The sequence below is a fragment of the Gobius niger genome (genome assembly GCF_951799975.1).
Source record: "Gobius niger genome assembly, chromosome: 6".
In the NCBI taxonomy this organism is placed as follows: domain Eukaryota; kingdom Metazoa; phylum Chordata; class Actinopteri; order Gobiiformes; family Gobiidae; genus Gobius; species Gobius niger.
Genome location: NC_136857.1, coordinates 29177417 through 29198055, shown reverse-complemented (window position 1 = coordinate 29198055; position 20639 = coordinate 29177417). Strand labels below are relative to the sequence as shown.

At 42.6% G+C, this 20639-nt stretch overlaps 1 protein-coding gene across 1 annotated transcript; it reads left to right on the top strand.

The window, feature by feature from the left end:
- Positions 1-2173: 2173 nt before the first annotated feature.
- On the top strand, positions 2174-13218 carry actr5 (actin related protein 5). The gene is made up of 9 exons (XM_079558768.1): positions 2174-2594; positions 4669-4907; positions 5030-5199; positions 5386-5603; positions 7200-7334; positions 10803-10907; positions 11609-11748; positions 11892-12024; positions 12854-13218. Exons 1-9 carry the CDS (start codon positions 2178-2180, stop codon positions 13145-13147), a joined length of 1851 nt encoding a protein of 616 aa, XP_079414894.1. The 5' UTR covers positions 2174-2177; the 3' UTR covers positions 13148-13218.
- Positions 13219-20639: the final 7421 nt, after the last annotated feature.

Below are 20639 nucleotides of genomic sequence, written 5' to 3'. Positions count from 1 at the left end.
CAGGACCTATTAGTTCATCTGACTGATGCATGTCAGAGCAGAAACCAAGCCCTGAAGTCAAAGGAACTGTCTGTAGACCTCACGGACAGGTCTGTATCGAGGCGCAGATCTGGGAAAAGGTACAGTAAAAATGGTTGCAGCATTGAATGTCCCGAAGAGCACAGTGACCTTCATCATTTGTAATTGGAAGAAGTTCAGAACCACCAGGACTCTTCCTAGAGCTGGCCGCACGCCCAAACAGGGCCTTGGTTAGGGAGGAGACCAAGAACCCGATGGTCACTCTGACAGAGCTCTGCAGCACTCCACCATAAAGGCCTGCTAAGTGGTCACACTGTCACGGAACTAGTATTGTGTCTGTATGGTACAATAGTCCGTTGTTTCGTAAACTTGGCCTTTGAAAGTAAATCACATATTCACTTCTCTGAACCATCTGATTTAAAAACAATGCTCAAACAATGCGCAACTCCCAGTTTTAGGTAATGCAGTCCAGAAACCTGGGTGGATTTGAAAAAAAAAATATATAGGAAGGCCTATTAAAAAAAAGTAAGTAGACTTCAGGATAGAATTTCCCCCTTTAGATATGTTAAATGAACTAAACCTGAACCCATACATTCCTTAAAGGAACAGGCCACCGTTTTTCCATACTGAGATATGTTCTTACCTTAGCTTAGACGAGTTGATGTGTACCTGTCTGGTCTTTATGCGTGCGCTCAGTCACCCAAATGTTGTTAGCCTTTAGCCTCTCCCAGCAAAGGTATAGCCCGAAACCTGGGTGAAGTTAGAAGCTACCAAGCTCTTCCACGTTTAAATTTAAATACAGTTAAGTTAGCCTTTACACGATCCAAGTCTAGTTACACAAAATGAAACATATTGATTTTCTAAGCGGATAAAAAGAGGAACTATATTGTGAGACGTAATAACATAGGAAAACTTCAACGTCCGCACGGTAAAGTAAAGTTACTGTGCTCCTATGTTTTTACGCCCTACATATACCAGACAGTTACGCATCAACTCGTCTAAGCTAAGGTAAGAACATATCGCAATATGTCTTTATCGAGGCTGCCGGCTGAACGGAACCTCAGTTCGCTGACAAAGCCTTTTGGATGAGAGGCGAAACGTTCACGACTCCAACCACTGAGTACAGAAGACGACTCAAACACCTTCATTGAAGATGGACAACTCCGGTACGACTGAGAGCTTACACAGACATATCGCAATATGTAAAAACGGTGGCCTGTTCCTTTAACCATAGGCTACTTACTATAATCTGTATAACATCCATGTATGGATAGAACAACACATAGGCTTATTTGTGAAACATATTTTGCATAGTCTACATACATTGTCAAATACTGGGGGAAAAAATTAGACCATTTTGTCAGTGTAGCCATTCCCGTTTCTCATTGTGTACTGTAGTTTACATGGGCTATAGCAGAAGTGATCAGAACGGAAAAGTCAGAGCGCCATCTTGTGGCTTCTAACGCATTTTACACAAAAGTCTTCGCCTGTCTCCAATCAGACAAAATGCCAAGGCCAATAAAGATCTGTATGAAGGGTAGCTACTCATTGAAGGTCAGTAATAATAGATAACCTCCTGCAAAAGACGTCATAGAGCAAAGTGCATCAGTCTCCTCTTAAACTACAATATTAAATGTATCACAAAATATGGTATTATTCAACTAAAATTACACGTATACTTAATTTACTAAAAAAAAAAAAAAAGATAGGCTACGACCATTTTATTTTTTAAGGTCTTGACTTAGCCTAACTGTGGATATTCTCTCCCGTCCGGCTTTACCTAAATCTAAAAAGCTTCTTGACTGGAGCTTACAGCCTGAGGCCAGAGTAACGCCTCATTTGAAAGCCAAGACCTACAAAACCGATATAGCCTAAGTTGATATTTTACCTTGTGACACTGCCGTGTTAATGCCACTTTTTCAGCATTTTTTGTCCCGCCTTTGTTGCTGTTTTGTCGCTTTTTCTTTTGTAATATATTTTTTTTACGTTTTCTTTGTTTTCATTCTCGTCCTTGTTCCTATTTTGACGCTTTTTTTTCTCCAAGAAGCTTTTAGTTTTAGGTACACACAGGAGAAAATGTGCTTGATTTTCAACGCGGAACCATAAGCGAGCCTGTTTAAACTCCCGTCGGCTCTATTTTGTTGTGACACTCTATCAAAATGGCGGCGCCTGCTCACGCCAAACCGCCGGTGTGCCAGATATTCACGTTCAACGACCCTAAAACCTCTCCAGACCCCTTCTATGAGCTCCCGGGCCCGTGCTTGAGCCAGTCCCCGGTACCCATCGTCATAGATAACGGCTCTTTCCAGACCCGGGCCGGCTGGGCAGTGCCCTCCGGTACCGCGTCCTCTCCGCCGGGCGCAGGGCTGGACTCTCCTCGCCTGTGCTTCAGGTCCGTGGCGGCTCGGAGCAGAGGGGCCGCCCGCAGCGAGACCCAGATCGGCAACGACATCCCGAGCCTGGAGCCGCTGCGATGGCTGCTCAAGAGCCAGTTCGACCGCAACGTGGTGGTCAATTTCGAGATCCAGGAGCTCATCTTCGACTATGTGTTCAGCCACCTGGGCATCGCCTCGGAGGTCAGCAAGGATGCACAATATCGCCATTGCAATAAGCCCTCACATATCGCAAAAAATCACAGAGGCGTTCCTTCTGGACTGAGATTACTAAATTGTAGAGTAGAGTTTTAGTTTATCTAGTTTGGTTACATTTTAACCTGATTCAATCTAAATGAACGGCATGTTCTGTGTAGAAATAGTTAAGTGATATTGTTTTGCAATATTGATTGGTTTATTCCGAGTTCAAGTACTTTACATATACACATGACTTTATTCGCATTAACCACTCAACCTCTTAACCCTCACCTGAAACTGAGCACATTTTCCTCAGTTTGGCTTTACCCAAATCGAAAAGCTTCTTGAAGAAACTAGCAACATAATAGCGACAAAAATGAGATAAAACAAGGATGAAAACGCAACAAAAAAGTGACATAAATGTGAGGAAAAAAGCAACCAAATAATAACAGTAAAGTGACAAAAAAGCGATAATAAAATGTGACGAAAAAACAAGGAAAAGATCCCTTAAAATAGTTTTGTATGTCTTGGCTTTCAAAAGAAGCGTTACACTGGCCTATACATGCGTTTCCAGTGACATCACACATAGTTCCGGTGGCCATTTTGAATACCGAAGTAGCATTATGCAGCACTGCAACATGTAACAATATCTCTACTCAGGATGAAATTGAAAGACAACTGATTGACTGTGGCATTTTTATGTTCTCATAATCATTGCTCAAGAACTTAACAGTTAAAACACGGCCCCAGAGACGCGCGATTATGTCGAGCTACAGTAGGATTTACTAAAGATCTGCTTCACTCCAGTCCTCAGACTAAATAATCACATTAAAGAGGAAACAGAAAACCTTTCTCTGTGATTTGTATAGTTTGTCATGTCAACAGTCTCAGTCTGAGTGTTTAAGCTGCTCAAGACGTTAGCATGCTACTGGTTAGCAACTGCATAATTCTAGATCGGTGTTCAAAATGACCGGCATAACGCCAAAAGTCACATGACTGATAGGCATGTCTAGGCTGTTAGCTTTTAGATTTGGGTAAAGCTGAGCATTTGGTTAAGGCGTGGGATACGAGGTTAACATGTGCAACTTTTATGACATTTTAACATACTTTCACATGATACTGTACATACACTCGAAAAGGAGTGGGAGGAATATTCAAGACTGTTTTTGAATCTCTGCATTTTCTCCTCATTTTGTGCAGTCCTACTAAAGCGCACAAGACCAGTTTGTTCCGGCAATGCCATGTTTTCAGCTCGGCACACACATTAGAGCTATATTTGGTTATTATTATTTCATATTTCCCCCCTTATTTAAAGGAGGAAATAATGAACATTTGAGCTTTTCACCATGTTACAACCTTCCCTCATCAGAAGCACATTTTTGAAGTGTAACTTTTAAATCTTCAGAACAGTCAATATTCAATCAACATTGCATTTAGCTAAATTAGGAAAGTGAACCCTCTACAGTAGTGTGTCATATGTAGAGCTGGGTACAGTTACATTTATTCGGTACTTTAATGATATGTGGTTTTCGATACCTTTACCTATACTAAAATATTTGTCATCTAGAACCAGAAAATAAAACAACAATGTGTTGAAGATCTGCAAATTGGGGAAAATGGGGGAAAAATGGGGGACAATTTGTGTAAAAAAACAATGGGGCAAAAATAGGGAAAACATGGGGGGAAATGGGAAATTCTTTTTAAACATTCACTTCCTTTAAAGGGACTATACGGAGTTAAATGTTAAAATTAAGTGTTTTCCTCCCCCTACATGTTTCAACAATGTCAATGGTGTAGAATGAGCCCAGACCTGTTCACCACAACTGCCTCTAAAATCCTGCACTGTCACTCAAAAATTTGTTAATTAGGGTCCGAATTGCTGTCATGCACGAGCTTGATATAGAAGCTGCAGTTACATGTATGACCTGAGGTGGCAGTAGTGAGCATAAAATGGCTAACTTGCATCTAGTCCCTTTAATGCAACATCTAAACCTTTCTTTCTGATATCAAACTGGTATTGTTTAATGGTACATACACAGCCTTAGTCATGTGCCATAACCTGGTTGCGTTTCTCTCTCAGGGCAGCGTGGACCACCCAATGGTGCTGACCGAGGCGCCCGGTAACCCTCTGCACTGCCGGCAGATGATGTCCGAGCTGCTGTTCGAGTGCTACCGGGTCCCCTTTGTCTCCTACGGCATCGACAGCCTGTATAGCTTCAACCACCACAACCTCCAGAGGAACACGGCCGCTCCTCACACCGGCATCGTGCTGTCATCTGGAAACAACTGCTCTCACGTACTGCCAGTCATCAACGGCAGGTCGGGAGCAAGTCTTTCATTATTATTATCGTTGTCATAGCCTTCCCTTTAAGTCAGGCACTACTCCTGTTATAACACTATTAAGTTTTGTATTTGTATGACTGGTTCTCTCCATGTGTCAGGCTGGATGCGGTGAACTGTAAGCGCGTGAACGTGGCGGGGAGTCAGGCGGCGACGTACCTCCAGCGTCTGCTCCAGCTCAAATACCCCGGACACGTGGCGGCCATCACCCTGAGCCGCATGGAGGAGCTGCTGCACGAGCACAGCTACACCGCAGTGGACTATCACGAAGGTGGGCACGAGCTTAGCAGAGGAATAGGTTTATCTGTTTTTTAGTCCAGGAAGCCTCGTGCTGTAGGGCTATGATTAGTCGCGTTACTTCAAAATGTTGGCCCAGAATGTAGGCCCATCTGCCACTCAGAGATTCTTTTTACACAGAATATATGCAGTTGTTTTTTGACTCTATCTGTCCTGTCAGAGCTGGAGAAGTGGCGCAGTCCGGAGTTCTACGAGCGCGAGGTCCACCGGATCCAGCTGCCGTTCTCTGGTAAAGTCCCGGGAGGCGTGGTGAGTGTGGAGGAGAGGCAGGAGAGGAAGGCCCAGCAGCTCAGACGACTGCAGGAGATCAACGCCCGCCGCAGAGAGGAGAAACTCCAGCAGGACCAGGAGAGGCTGGACCGGCTGCTGGCCGTGCAGGTGTGGCCTTCATGTCTCTCTACTATCATATACTGTTCTATTAGTTATGTTTTTGATCCATAAAACATGCATTTGAGTGATGTCCACTTGTGAGGACCATATCGTCAGGTCAAAACGTAACGTAACTTTCCTGAACCTACATTCTGCGAGTTCTGATGTATAGAATGATTTTGTTTTATCATACTGTGATAACTAGCTAATTCGGATCGTGACAAATACAAAGGTGGGCGTGGACTCTGTCTGACACTGAGCTGCTTTCACTAGAACAGACCTAAATTAAAGACTTCTGAAACAATATCATCTAATATTGCACAGCTGAATTACTATGATGAATATATGTACTATATATTACTATATGGAATGAGTCTGTTTGTCCATTTCCAAAAGCTCTTCTATCCCTGGTGTCAGACATTACAAAAATGATGACGGCATTTTTTAAAGAAAACCATACAAAGTCCCGTTTGGTGTTTGCCAGAAGGTACATGGTGGTTTCCCTCACCTGAGCTGTAGCTCTCTGCAGTTCATCCAGGGTCATCATAGGCTTCTTGGTAACAGCTGTGGTCAGTGCTGTCCTTGTTCGGTCAGTAAGTTTAGGAGGACGGCCGGGTCTTGGTAGGTTTGCAGTGATGCCAGACTCTTTCCATTCCTGAATGGTGTATTTAACTGTACTTTTCGAGATGTTCAAAGCTTTGGAAATCTTTTTAGAACCTAATCCAGCTTTAAACCTCTCCACAACTTTATTCCGGACCTGTCTGGTGTGTTCTTGGACTTCATGATGCTTCTGCTCCACAATAGTCACAGTCATAGTTCACAGACCTCTGAGACCATCACAGAGCAGCTGTATTTGAACTGACATTAGATTAAACACAGGTAGACTCTTTAGTCATTAGTCAACATGTGATCATTCAGAAATCATCAGGCAACTTCTGAAGGCAATTGTTTGCACTAAAAGGAAAGGGGGGCTGGTATTTATGCACATCACACTTTTCAGATTTTATTCATAAAAAAAAAATCTAAATAATGTATAAATTTAATTTCACTTCACGATTGTCTGTCACTTAGTTTGTGTCTTTCACATAAAATTTCAATTAAATATATTTATGGTTGATACTTCGGTAACTCAATATTTCACTGTAAAACCATCAAATGAAATGTTTATGCTTTATTTTTATTGAGATCTGTCTGCCTTCAGTTGCGTTAATTTCCTGTTAATTCCCGTTAATTCCCATAAATTCCTTTTAATTCTCATGGAATATTTCCCACATTGAATATTTCCAGAATTTTGCATGCCTGAAATATATTCAGTCTTAAGAGTGGATCACTTTTAAAGTAGCGTTGGTAAGAACCTGACATGTAAGGACTGACAGATCTCCATTTTGGTAGTGTCATAGTGTAATACAAATACGATACGCTGTTTACAATGAGTATAATGGATGCTGCACAGTAAAATAAAGAAAATATCCACAATATTAACCTTCTCTGGACCAAAAAATCATGTGGTGTTTTAATCTCATGAGATCTTGTAGCATATTTTTCCTTTTACACTTTTGTTAGTGTTTCATGGAAAATGCTGACGCTGCCTCGTATTGTCCTCAGGAGCTGCTGGAGGACGGGCTGCTGGAGCAGTTCCATAAGAGTCTGGTGGAGCTCAACATGGACTCAGCCCAAGAGCTGCAGTCCTACATCCACAAGCTGCAGCTGTGCGTGGAGCAGGGCCGGCAGCGGCTGCAGGTCAGTCATGGATACACAATGTTCAGGTTAATATGCAAGGATTAAAGTTTGACTTGTACGACACACGGAAATAACAGACTCTTGGCTTAAACATGTCAAAATCAAACCATTTCATTTAATACAGCTGCAATTGTAAAGTATTTTGGGTTCTAATATGATCTTTCCCCTGAACTTTCCGCATACATGCAGAAGGACTTTGCAAAACTGTCATATACACTGCTCACAAAAACTTAGGGCACACTCAAAAAACACATCCTAGATGTCAATCAATTCGTCAATTTATTCATAGTGTAGGGCAATGTGTTGGGAACAAAATAACATAAGAATGATACATGGAAATCAAATTCTCAGCCCCTGGAGGTCTGGATCCAAAATTATAGTCAAAATCAAAGTGACAAATCAGGTCACTGGTTGATCCAAATTCTGTAGAAATTCCTCCAAACGAGTCTGTATCATCCTCAGTCGTGTGTGTGGCCTCCACGTGCCTGAAAGCACTCCCTACGACGCCTGGGCATGCTCCTGATGAGACCACGGATGTCCTCCTGAGGGATCTCCTCCCAGACCTGGATTAGAGCATCAGTCAGCTCCTGGACAGTCTGTGGTGCGACGTGGCGTTGATGGATGGACCGAGACATGATGTCCCAGATGTGCTCTCTTGGATTTAAGTCTGGGGAACGGGCAGGCCAGTCCAGAACATCAATACCTTCATCATGCAGGACCTGCTGACACACTCTTGCCACATGTGGCCTGGCATTATCAGGCATCAGAAGGAACCCAGGGCCCACAGCACCAGCATATGGTCTTACAATAGGTCTGAGGATCTCATCCCGGTGCCCACTGCCAGTCAGGGAACCTCTGGCTCGCACATGGAGGGCTGTGCGGCCCTCCAATGAAATGCCTCCCCAGACCATCACTGACCCACCACCAAACCGGTCATGCTGGATGATGTTGCAGCAGCAGAACGTTCTCCAGGGCGTCTCCAGACTCTGTCACGTCTGTCACATGTGCTCAGGGTGAACCTGCTCTCATCCGTGAAGAGCACAGGGCACCATTGGCCAATCTGCCAATCGCTGTGTTCTCGGGCAAATGCCAATCGGGCTGCACGGTGTTGGGCAGTAAGCACCGGCCCAACTTGTGGATGTCGGGCCCTCATACCCCCCTCATACCCCCCTCATACCCCCTCATACCACCCTCATGGAGTCGGTTTCTGACCGTTTGAGGACCAACATGCACATTTGTGGCCCTCTGGAGGTCATTTTGTAGGGCTCGGGCAGTGCTTCTTCTGTTTCTCCGTGCACAAGTGAGCAGATAGCGGTCCTGCTGCTGGGTTGTTGACCTCGGTCGCCCCCCCCCCCCAGGTCTCCTGGTGTACTGGCCTGTCTCCTGGTATCTCCTCCATGCTCTGGACACTGCGCTGGGAGACACAGCAAACCTTCTTGCCACAGCACGAATGGACGTGCCATTTTGGATGAGCATCACTCCCTGAGCGGCTTCTGTGGGTTGTAGATGCTCCTCATGATACCTCTAGTGGTGAGAACACTGGACAAATGCAAAAGTGTTCCAAAAATACGGTACAAAGGATGAAGACAGGGAAATGGTCTGTGGTCACCACCTGCAAAACCATTCCTCTTTTGGAGTGATCTTGCTAATTGCCTCTCATTTCCACCTGTTGTCTGTTTCATTTCCACAACACCAAGTGAAATTGATTCACAATAAGCGTGGCTTCCTAACTGGACAGTCTGATATCCCAGAAATTTGACTGACTTGGAGTTACATTGTGTTTTTTGAGTGTGCCCTAAGTTTTTGTGAGCAGTGTACTTAAAAGTTCACTTTCCAAGTTCATTTTATTGTACAGATTCTCCAAAAGCATTGTGATCCTGTCGATCCTGTTGCTGCTTTCACCACTGGTTGAGACATAGAGTGCAAGGCACCAAAAACACTGCACTGATCTATTTTGATACTTACAGAAATGTTGTGGTTCACAGGCTTTGGAAAAATAAGCCTGATGATGATGGTGTTTGTGTATTAGTCATAGGTCGGTCACAAACAAGTCGGCACAAAGCTCTCATCGTTTTAAATAAACTATTAGTCACTTTTTATTTGGCAACAATTGGCCTCGGTTTTATGGTTGGATAGACTTACCCTGGGTTTGTGGAGTCAAAAGTAAACGGCGAGTCGATGGATAAAAAGTAATACCAGCTTTTAAACAGAGGTGGGAACAGTAACCAAAATATTTACTTAAATAACTGTAACGTTGCTTTGAAATAAATAAAAAATAATGGCTTAAACTATTACTCAAGTAAAAGTTTAAGAGCACAAGAAAATGTTGTGTGTGAGCAAGAAAGTCAGATTTATTTTGTGTGAAACAAAACATAAAGTCATGTGGGAATTGTTATATTTCCCAAGAAATTCCAAGAAAATGGTAGAAAAAGACGATCCTCTTCTATTTTGTCTATCAAAATGAAGCATTTGCCGCTTAAATATTTACTCACAATGGAAAAAGTAACTATCATCTACAATTTCTTCCAAAAGTTACTTGAGTACATGTACTTAGTTATTTGATTTATTTGATAGGGACAGATACAAAAACATAGGCTAAGTGTAACATAAGTCTGATGTATGTATCATAGTGTTTATAGCAGAAGCTAATTTGCTTGAGTAAATGTAAGTAGTAGTACTTCCTGCCTCTGCTTTATAAGCGAAGTTACGGCAATGAAAAAAAAGTGAAAATCAGTCCTTTTTCATTTCCATTTCAAGGTTAGTCATAGTTGTCGTCACTTTTTGGACATTTCTCCCACAGCTTTTTTGATGGGTTTTTGTCGCATTTTGTGTTTTGGTCACTTTTTTCCTCTTTTGTTGCTCCTTTGTGGCTTTTTTTGTCATGTTTTCGTCACATTTTTTGTCACTCTTCTGATGCTCTTTTGTTGCGTGTTCCAAAAGATCTGGCTCCCAAACGGCTGAAAATAAAGCTTACAATAAATGCTCAGGTGGATAACTGTTAATCATAGTACCAGGGCCCAGGACAGGGCGTGAGCTCCGCCTCGAAGGCTGGAATTAGATTTTGTTCATTGCATGGGAATAAACCCACTGTTGCTTTGTTCTGAAGAAGTATCACCAGGTCGAAAAGTTTAACAACCTCCTTACTGTCTGGAATATTTGAAAAGTATCTACATAAAGGAGCTTGTTGCTATTCTCATTATTTTTGTTGCACAACACCGTGGTGCTCAAACTATCACTACACGCACTGAAGGTTACCTGAGGTCTGTTACATCAAGTTCCTCAGACTTCCGACACTAACGAGATTTCTCACAAAAGTCACGGCAGCAAAAGCCCAACCTGATCCCACCAGAGCCGAACACATATTCAAATTCCGGCTGTTAATGATGCGCACATGTCACCGCAGCGCGCGGGTCTGCTGAGGACCAGCTGACAGTGCGCCCGGGGGCATCCTCCTGGCTCTCTCCCCAGGTTCTGGAGCTGGAGCAGCCCATAGACGAGGGAGACGGCGTGGGGCTGATGGATCCTGACTTCCCTGAGGAGACGCTGCCAGAGAAACCTGCTAATGCGGCCCAGGTATTAGCATAAGGACACCCACCACTGCGGAACGGCTGGTGCACTGCGGAAAGGCCAAAGCTAAAACGTTTAGGCGTACATGGAAAAGTCTTATACATGTACATGAACAGAAACAGAAAAAGGTCAAACCAGAGAAATATCTGTACAAAGTATAAAACAAAAATATACATGTAATATTTAAAATCTTGGTGAATAATGTGTCCAGTCTATCACATGCACTTTAAAGCTGCACTATTCCTGTAACCGTCCCAAGCTGTGAAAGCTATTGCCTAAACTCGTTTCTAGCTCTCACAGACCCCTTGAATTATACGAGTTTGTTCATAGTGAGAGAGAGTTGAGGCGTGAACAGGGCGGGCCGCTAATGCTAATGTGCTGATTTAGCCTCTCACTTCCTGGTTCGTGCTGGAGGAAAATGTGCTATATTTAGACACACAGCAGCGCACAGGGTCTGTTTTTCTGGTGCAATTATCGCGTTTACAATGTAGATCTATGGTGCCAAAAGAAGTTTACTCTGCATCAAGAAAATAACTTGATTACCTCAGCTTTAAAGTGTAGAGTGTTGTGTGAGCTTCAAGTTTTTACCTGCTGCAGTCAAAAGCAATGTAAATTATATTAATATGAATCTAGCCTTTATTTAAAAAGGGAAAGCATCTCTTTATCTGAAGAGTCCTGTTTCCGTCTAATGTGGTGTTGCTTTGCAGCCTGTGTTTAACCTGGCCGAGTACCACCAGTTGTTTGTGGGCACGGAGCGCCTGCGCTGCCCCGAGGTGGTGTTCCAGCCCTCCCTCACCGGAGAGGACCAGATGGGGCTGATGGAGACGCTGCAGTACGTCCTGGACAGGTCTGTTCGGCTTCACAATGTTGGCAGAATGTGAACTTTGTTGCAGAAACCAATGTCAAGTCAAGGTTTTTTTTTCTTTATGTAACGGCAATGTGTCTTTTTTTTATCATTGGAGACAAAACAGTAAATCCCATATCTTCCAGGTACAGTGCTGAGCAGCAGGAGGCGCTGGTGAGTAACGTGTTCCTGACTGGAGGGAACATGCTGTACCCTGGAATGAAGCAGCGAGTGGAGAGAGAGCTGCTGGCCATCAGACCCTTCCAGTCACACTTCAAGGTGCTCTTCTTTATCACCGTCCTCCACTTTGTTGGTTAGAAAGTGCTACATTCATATATAACAGCGGAAACACCTAAGCCCCGCACACGCCCTCCTCATACCCGCCTTTGCTGCGCAGATGTATCATTAAAGGTGGACGTAGTGAAGTGTTTATACTTAACAATAAATATTAAGCTTTGCAAGAGATGGATAGATGAGGAAAACTCAAGAAGAGTCAAACATCACTCAAAGATGCGTGAGTGGGTCGAAACACAACTCCAGGCATTTTTGTGATGACAACATTGTAATAAAAGCTCAAAAAAATCAATTTTTGCTTAATACCCTCCTTTAAAATAGAACATAATTATGATTTCCCCATTGAAAACAAAGAACACCAACAACATCCAGATTTAATCTGTCATCAATTACCTTACACTGTGTTGGTGTTTATTATTAAGCATTAAGCATCTATTGCACTCATTCATGTAGCTTTTCTCTGCCAAGTTTTCCTCTCGTGCAAGAGGAAAAAAGCTCTTGGGTAGTTTTAAAATACATACAGCTGGATATTGGCATTTGCACAAACCCTGGTAATACTTATTATATAAAATGGGACCTAAAATGCTGCCTTGGGGGACCCCTAGCAACACAATTAAGCATTTATTGCACTCGTTCACTTGACTTTTCTCTTCCCAGTTTCCCTTGCGAAAGCTTCAGAGTGGCTTTTTGCCTTTAAAATGTCCTGGAAAAAACAGGGAAATAGTTTCAAGTGAATAGTGGGAACCCTGATGTAGTGAAATCAGGGTCTTCTCGTTATAAAACCACCATGTATGTCTTCCCTGTCCTCTCACAGGTGAGCATGGCGGCGCGGCCCTCTCTGGATGCCTGGTACGGGGCGAGGGACTGGGCGCTGCAGCACCCTGCCGCCCCGGGAGGGGAGGGGTGGGTCAGCAGACAGGACTACGAGGAGAAGGGGGGAGAGTACCTGAGCGAGCACTGCGCCTCCAACCTCTTTGTCCCACTGAAGATAGTCAAACCCGCCCCCTCTGTCCGCAGCTCTGAGCCCTCCGCCCCAACAGCACCACAGCAACCAACATCTGTCGCCACGGTGACCCCTCCGTCTGACGTCCCCATGGTGACCTCCTGAACCCTGAGAGCTGGAGCTATCGTTCATATTGAATGTTTTTATGGTCTGTTAAAAGTCTTGCTCTATTTGGAACTGTAAATATGTTTTTTGTATGTTTTGATATAAAAATACAGAAGAAACAAAAGCTTGTTTTTTTTTGTATTATTCTTTTCAATATATTGGTTCATTTACAAGAGGTGGCGGGAAATCACTAAACAACTTTCTACTCAAATGAAAGTACAGGTGAAAGTAGCTGCTTTAAGCTTGACTGTGAAACATTTTTTCAGATTATATTTATTATTGGATGAAATGTTCCACAGTGTAGCTTTAAAAAGTTGCAGTGTGGAATAGTTATGTTGTGGTATATGCGCATACACGTTCAATTTCATAAATTGTAATATCAATTGTTACCATGTTGGTGCGACTGGCTCAGTTGTTTAAAGCAATGGTTCCCAAAGTGAGGTCCGTGGACTCCTGCGGGCCCTCCAATGGTTTACCACACATCATTTATATAAAAATAAGTCCAGTTCGAAATAAACTCCTTATGTATTTGATTAAGTACATAGAGTATTTGTACTGTAAATTGTTATGTTGAAAGTATAAGAAGTGAACATGGAAAATCGTTGTACACTCTGAAGAGCGTATTGAAAATGTAGTTAGCCGTGAGGTGTTTAGATATATCTGGGACCTCCTACAGACCGGTCCCAGACTTGGGCCAGACTGGGGGAGGAGAGTGCAGTCTTTCCCATGGCCTCATATACCACCACTGAGTAAGGAGGAATGGGAGAGTGAAGCCTATATTCTTTTGGTTTTTAAAAAGTATCTTATAAGTGATAGCATTATTAATTGTTTCCAAGCGCCTGTTTACAGTTAAGACTTCTTGGTGCAGTGCTGCTTTTAAACCAGCAGGATCACATTCTGATATCATTCATGTACAGGGGTAAAACAGCAGTTTTTTTCACTGCTCTGTTGCAGTCCAGTGTTACACCACTAGATGACTCCAACACACCATAATCACTCTCCATGGAGTTGCCTGAGGTAACAGGATTAGGGCTTTTCTGTGGGTTTACATGGAGAACTAGACTTTAAAACTGCACTCAGACTGTAGATAAGTTGTTTGAGTTTTATTCCCATCAGCTAACATTTTAAATGCTTATCACTCACTGAAACCACATCCTTTGTGAACAGTGTTGGAATGAGTGCATGATGAGTGAGCCCTTCATGGTCCACAAACATTACCCTAAATCAGTGGTTCCAAAGTGGGGTCTGGGGGACACCTGGGGGGCCTCCAAAGGTTGAGTTTAAAATGACATTTTTGTGCAATTGCTTAATTCTAATGAACATTTATCCTTTAGCCACTGTAATTTGTCCATTTCTATGTATATTCACTTCACATTCATGAAGAAAAACGTGATCTTCTCTTTAAAAAGTGAATTAATATTGTTGTGGTACAAGTATTAATTCCATGCTGTATATCGATAGTTAACCTCGCTACTTTACCCTGGAATCCTACACTTTTTGGCTTTGAGTAAACAATCTTCGTCATTCCCTCCTCTTCGCAGATGTCAGGCTGCTGCTCGGAACAATGAGGCTCACCATTATTTAGTAAACCCACAGTGCTGCTGGGGCCTCTGCAGACACACTGTAGGAGCAGACCAGGTCATTACTGAGAGTGACTGGCTACTGTCCAATTAGACACACTCAAGGCACCGAGTGGGTCCATTTAAAACACATGTGCACCACATCAAAGGGAGGGGTCGAGGCACTGGGCTGGAGGTCCCAAGATTGAATTGTTTTCTGCTTGTTATGACAATCGGAAATAACTTTTTACCATGGTTGTCATATTTTTGGCTTAATTGGATAAGATAATCGTCCTGAACAGACTACCAAAAAGCCATTGTTTTTGGCCATTTTTTCAAATGTTTCTAATTTTTTTTGCCTTATTTTCATAATTCTTTCCCTTCTATATCTTCTCTGATGATTCATATTTTCAAATTTCCCCTTTTCCCCAATTTTACAGTTTTCCCAATTTTTTCTCTATTATTTCAACTTTTTGCCCATTTTCCACATTTTTATCACTATTTTTTCCCAGTGCTTTGCCCACTTACAGTATTTCCTTTTTGTTCCAATTACCCTATTCCCCCCTTTTCCTAATTTCTAGCCCATATCTTCCACATTTCTTGACATTCGAGAATATTGTAAATTATCTTCCAAACTGTAATTTGGATATTATCTTGTAAATTATTATATTTATCTACAGTAAGTGTATATGTTTACATACCCTACATAAAATGACACCTTTGCGTTTTTTTCTCACTATCCGACATGAAACCAGAATTGACGTATATTTTTCTTGGGTCATTTAGAATTTAAAAAAAATATTTCTATTTGTCAAGTCCAGAAGACTGAGAGATAGAATCATCTACACAATTTGTTATTACTTTTTCCACAATGTTTACATAAGCTAAGATTACTATACCTTTGCACAATTTGTTAAAGCCCAGATGACGATGTGATGTCCTTGGACGCTCAAGTTTGGTTCATCCTTGAGTGCAATTTCAAGACACTTGAAGGTCCAGGTTCATTGGTTAAAACAATGATGGAAATGACCAGTCATCATACAGATCAGAAAGAAGGCGGGTTCTGTGTCCCAGAGATGAACGTGCTGTGTCTGAAACGTGAAGATCAACCCAAGAACAAATGCAAAAGACCTGGTGAAGATGCTGAACCTGGTAAGAGTTTCTAATTATCCAGAGTGAAACAAGTCCATGGGCTGAGAGGGAACTCTGCCAGGAAGAAGCCCTTACTCCAAAAGAAACATCAAAAAGCCAGTTTGGAATTTGCAAATTAAAAAACAAATTTCACTTTGGGAGTTAAAAGTATTATTTTTTTTTGCCATAATGCATGGTCACATTTAGAGGAAAAAAGGGTCAATCTTGCAAGCCTGAGAGCACTTTAAACTTTTATAAACTTTTGGTTTTGTAAAAAAGTATAGCAAAAACATGTAGAATATTCTATCTCTCATTCTTCTGGCATTTAGCAAATAGATTTTTATTTTTATTTAATTCTAATTGACCTATAAAAATATATATAGTTCTCATATTGCCAAACTCTAGGTGAATGTTTGAAATCTATAGATCTATTTAGTAACACTATCAGGGACGGACTGGGACTGAAAAAGGGCCCTGGACTCGGACCAGCCTGGCCCAAATTAGCGTAAATGCAGCACTTCCACAAAGACATATGTGAACCTCTTACCTCCTGTCTGAACCGAGTGCATTTCCTCCAGTTCGGTTTTACCCAAATCTGTAAGCTTCTCCACTGGAAAGCAACAGCATAACACCTCATTTGAAAGCTAAGACCACCAAAAGTGATTGTACCCTTTTGTTACATTTTTGCATCATGTTTTTGTTGTGTTTTCGTCAGTTTTTTGTCAGTTTTTTCGTTGCTTATTTCATTGCTTTGTTGTCATGTTTTCGTCACGTCTTTGTCACTTTTTTGTCACATTTTTGTTGCTTTTCTGGCTCACTCGTTGCTATTTTGATGCTTTGCTTTTAAACTCTTAGACTTGGGTAAAGCTCGGTTAAGGTGGGGGTTGAAGAGGTTAAGGAGAAAATTTAGACTGGTGGCCCAAGAGCCAGTGGCCCTTCTGTGATCTTCCAGAATGAACAAATGGCCAGTCCGCCCCTGAACACTATCAGAGGAAATGACCAGTCTCGCAATGGTCTGAGGGGACGTTGAGACAGAGATGTCTGCTTTAGTAACTGAGCAGGTGAAGTGGTCCTATACCGTGCCAGTGGAGGGTATTTTTAAACCTGTGCTTTGAACCTGGTCGAGCTTCTTTCCACACTCCTGCGAATGGACTGTTTGTGTAATCAGTCTATTGTCCCGCTAACAAAAGCCTTCTGCCTTTGGGAAACAGTTCACTGAACATTTAAATACTGGCCAATGCTGGACACACAATTATTATTATTTCTTTGTTGTTATAAGACAGCGGTGCACTGAAAGGCGAAAGTTTGAAAGTGCTATACTCATTATATTTCTTTGTAGTAGAGATATGAAAAAGGTTTTGACTTTCTATCAGTAGACAGACATTAGTCCTTTGTGAGCGTTGCAACTATTTAACATCTTAAAGAACGAAAACAGATAATGGTTCCCAAACTTTTCAGGTCGGGACCCCCAAAATGACCATGCGAACAACCCGGACCTCCATTGTAAAAACAAACGAATAACAAAAAGAATATCAAGCAAAAACAACATTTGAAATAGTTTTATTTGATTGTTTAGTGTCATTACTTTGACCAAAATTCACAAGCCTCTGCTATGTCCAATTCATCATTATGTTAAACACTTTTCCATTTTCAATATCCTACAATCATCTTGTGACTATTATTATTTGTAGTAAATGTGCGCTAAAGGACATGGGGCAATGATCTTTACGATATGCTCTTGTAGCCAGACCGATCTATTTCATACCTTGACATACCTTGTTTCGGCTGCTTCTGCCGCCTTCCTCAGAAGTGTCATGTGATGATGATGCACCACAGACCATTTACAGGTAAATCAAGTTTTCCATGGGACGGTTAAGGGGGGCTTGGGGAATAGAGACGCTGCACAGTGATTTGATGAGAGAGAATTCGCACTATGGATCAAGACAGTTTTAAATGTAGGATTTTGTTCTTTTAACATATTAGTTACAAAAATGTTCTCATTTATTTTTAGCTGCAATTATTAGTGTTCGCTTTAACCAAAGAAGTGGACATTTGTAATTCCGTCTGCTCTATTATTGTATCCGTTCGACCCTTGCCTACGTGAATGCCGGTCAGCTGTGATGACAGACGAAGCTCACCAGCACAAGAATAACGCTTCTTAACTTCATTTGCTTTACGACCAAATGACTCGCGACTGTTTTGGGATCCGCGTCTTTTTCCAAAATCCACAAACAGCCTTTGGAACATGACCAGCGGCGATGGGAACTCAGGGCTGATGTCAGATGTCTTCCAGGGCACGTCTTATTTAAGCCCTAAAACAACTCCATTTGTTTGGAAATGAAGCCAACAGGCCTTTTCTTAGTTTTAGGCAAACACGGAGGGCCGGCCCGGTCACAGGGCCGCTGTGGGTACAGGAAATGTCGATACTGACTTCATGAAACATGACATTTAGTTTTATTCAGAAGAAATATATTATATCTTCATCAATAGCACAGTATCACTCAACTAAAAGTCAAAGGTATTGTGTCTTCAGACTACATGTAGAAGTACAATTTCTTCAGCCCTTTTCTTCTTTTGAATGACCAGTTATATTGTTGTTTTACCATCATGATAAAGCACATTACAAAGGTGAGACTAAATGGCTTTAAAATGAGTGAGTGGAATGGATTGTTGGTTATGAATAGCCAAATGTAGTGATGCCTGTACTGCCTTTCATCTGTCATGTTCCTGGTGTGTCCGGAAAGTACTTATCCCAGAGCAGGAGCTGAAACGGGTGCTTTAGGGCCTATTTCAGAATGATTCCAGAATGATTCCTCTCTATAGGCTATGAAAAAATATAGAGGGGGATCAGTCTGGACACCCCGCCTCCGTTGGAGTCAAAACGATCCCGTGCAATCAGATTTGTTTATTTGCCTCACGTATTGTTCGCGAGCAGCGTCACTCACAGGACGTGGAAGTCTCCTCAATACCAATCTACGAACGGGGCATGAGAGAGAGAAAGAGCGAGTCTCCAATCGGCGGTAAACGACCAAAAACACATCGACAGTAGTTGAGTTTTGTGATTCATAATCCTGTGTGAATAACACCACATCGACGGCAGACGCCCTTCCCTGATTGGTTGACCCCGCTTCCTGTTTCCATTTCCCACCACTGTGGGAAATGGAATTGACGGAATTTATATGGAATAGACTCACTTGCTGGTGCAGTGATGAGTCTGGTTCCCAGGCTGGTTCACCAGCCTGGAGACTAGTTGGAGACTAGTGACAGACTTGAAGTGCCGCTGGTCACAGAGATGTCCCCAAAACGTACCCTGGAGATAAGGCGAGTCTCCATAGTCTTGGTGTGGTGGGGTAGCCTATATTGCCCTTATGTTAAGCCAATAAGATCGCGTGTGCGGCGCGCACTATAAATACGGGGGGTTATGCACCTGGCATGACCTCTCCTCCCTCTGACGTCACACGCTGCTGCTGTTGTGGGGCACAGCATGAAAGTTGGTGAAGTTGCGAGTTGTTTATAGTCGTTCAGGAGGCGATTTTAGGCGTCAAACCAGCAACTAGATGTACACACAACTGTCTCGCTGGTAAGCGTGTTGACCAGTTTATATTCATGCAGACTATAGGCTCACTAGCCCTTATGCCACGATGCTATTGTGTTTTTAGCATGCTGGCGCTCCGGCCAAGGGCTACTGCATAGCTGGACAAGAAACATGTTCGGGTCTCAGTACGGGTCGTTTGGGGAGTGCCATGCATCGTCGCCCTGGTAGGTCAATGGCCTCATAGCTACATCTGCCCACACATCTGTATCTGATCAAATGTAGATTTCCCATTCTTAGGGTCCTGTCAGCGTTACACACCTCCTCTTCTTCTACGCCTGTATCGCCAGGGTCGTCCGCTTTTTTATGTTGTAGACTGTGATGTGCTGTTTTAATATGGACACTGAAAGGAACGTGCTCATTCACGTGAGAGCCCGTCATGAACTATAACCTTAACTTATTGGACAACCCTTGGACAAAGGAAACAATGGACAATTTTAACAAAACATGTAACTAATAAAGATCCTACTTTTGTAAATGAATGCCTCTGTCCTGCCAATTTTACGAATCTGTGTTGCCTTTTTCTGCAGGTTAAATTTAAGTTTACATAACTATGTGGTTGGTAATGAGAAGTAAAAATGGTAAAATATTTAAGTGTGGGCTCTGCCCAGTAGAACCTGCAGTCCACTCCACTACATTGGGGTAAACCAAGAGGTTTGATTTCAGCTGAGACGTTTTCAAGTCTCTGACAGGCTTTGGAGACATTGCAGGGACGTCAGAGAAACGTCTCACAACTAATAATGTTTGCAATGTTGCCACACCTGTTTGAGACCTCTTGGAGACCATGTGGAGACTCCGCTGAAATCGAACCTGTTTGTTTTCACCGAGACTATAGTACCTGGAGGCTCGCCTTATTTCCAGGGTCCCCAACGAGTCTCTAAATAGTCTCCAGGCCAGTGAGATGGCCCTTTGTAAGTGCGCAATTAGTCCGAGTTACGGAGATGTTCCGGTGAGATAGGCCCTTTTGACGCAGCCCCGTACACCAGGGTGGCCTTGCTTGCTATTTGGCTTATTCGTCAGTAGAAGGGACTTTTTTGAATGACGGAACCTCAAATCCGGTGCAATGACATGGTAAACTGGTAAAATAAGTATAAAAAATTTTCTTTTTTGCTGTTTTAAAAAAAATCTATTTTCGGATCCTTTTGAGCGGGTTTGGTCGCTGATACCTGGCAACCTTGTCCAGTGCTCTTCGATCTGAAAACGTTTCGAA

Bases quoted from the DNA above. Each gene is read 5' to 3' on its own strand.
- actr5 (XM_079558768.1), top strand. From the start codon at position 2,178: ATGGCGGCGCCTGCTCACGCCAAACCGCCGGTGTGCCAGATATTCACG. The intron at 5,200-5,385 runs GTGGGCACGAGC...CTGTCCTGTCAG, and splicing joins CGCAGTGGACTATCACGAAG to AGCTGGAGAAGTGGCGCAGT. The intron at 10,908-11,608 runs GTATTAGCATAA...GTTGCTTTGCAG, and splicing joins AACCTGCTAATGCGGCCCAG to CCTGTGTTTAACCTGGCCGA.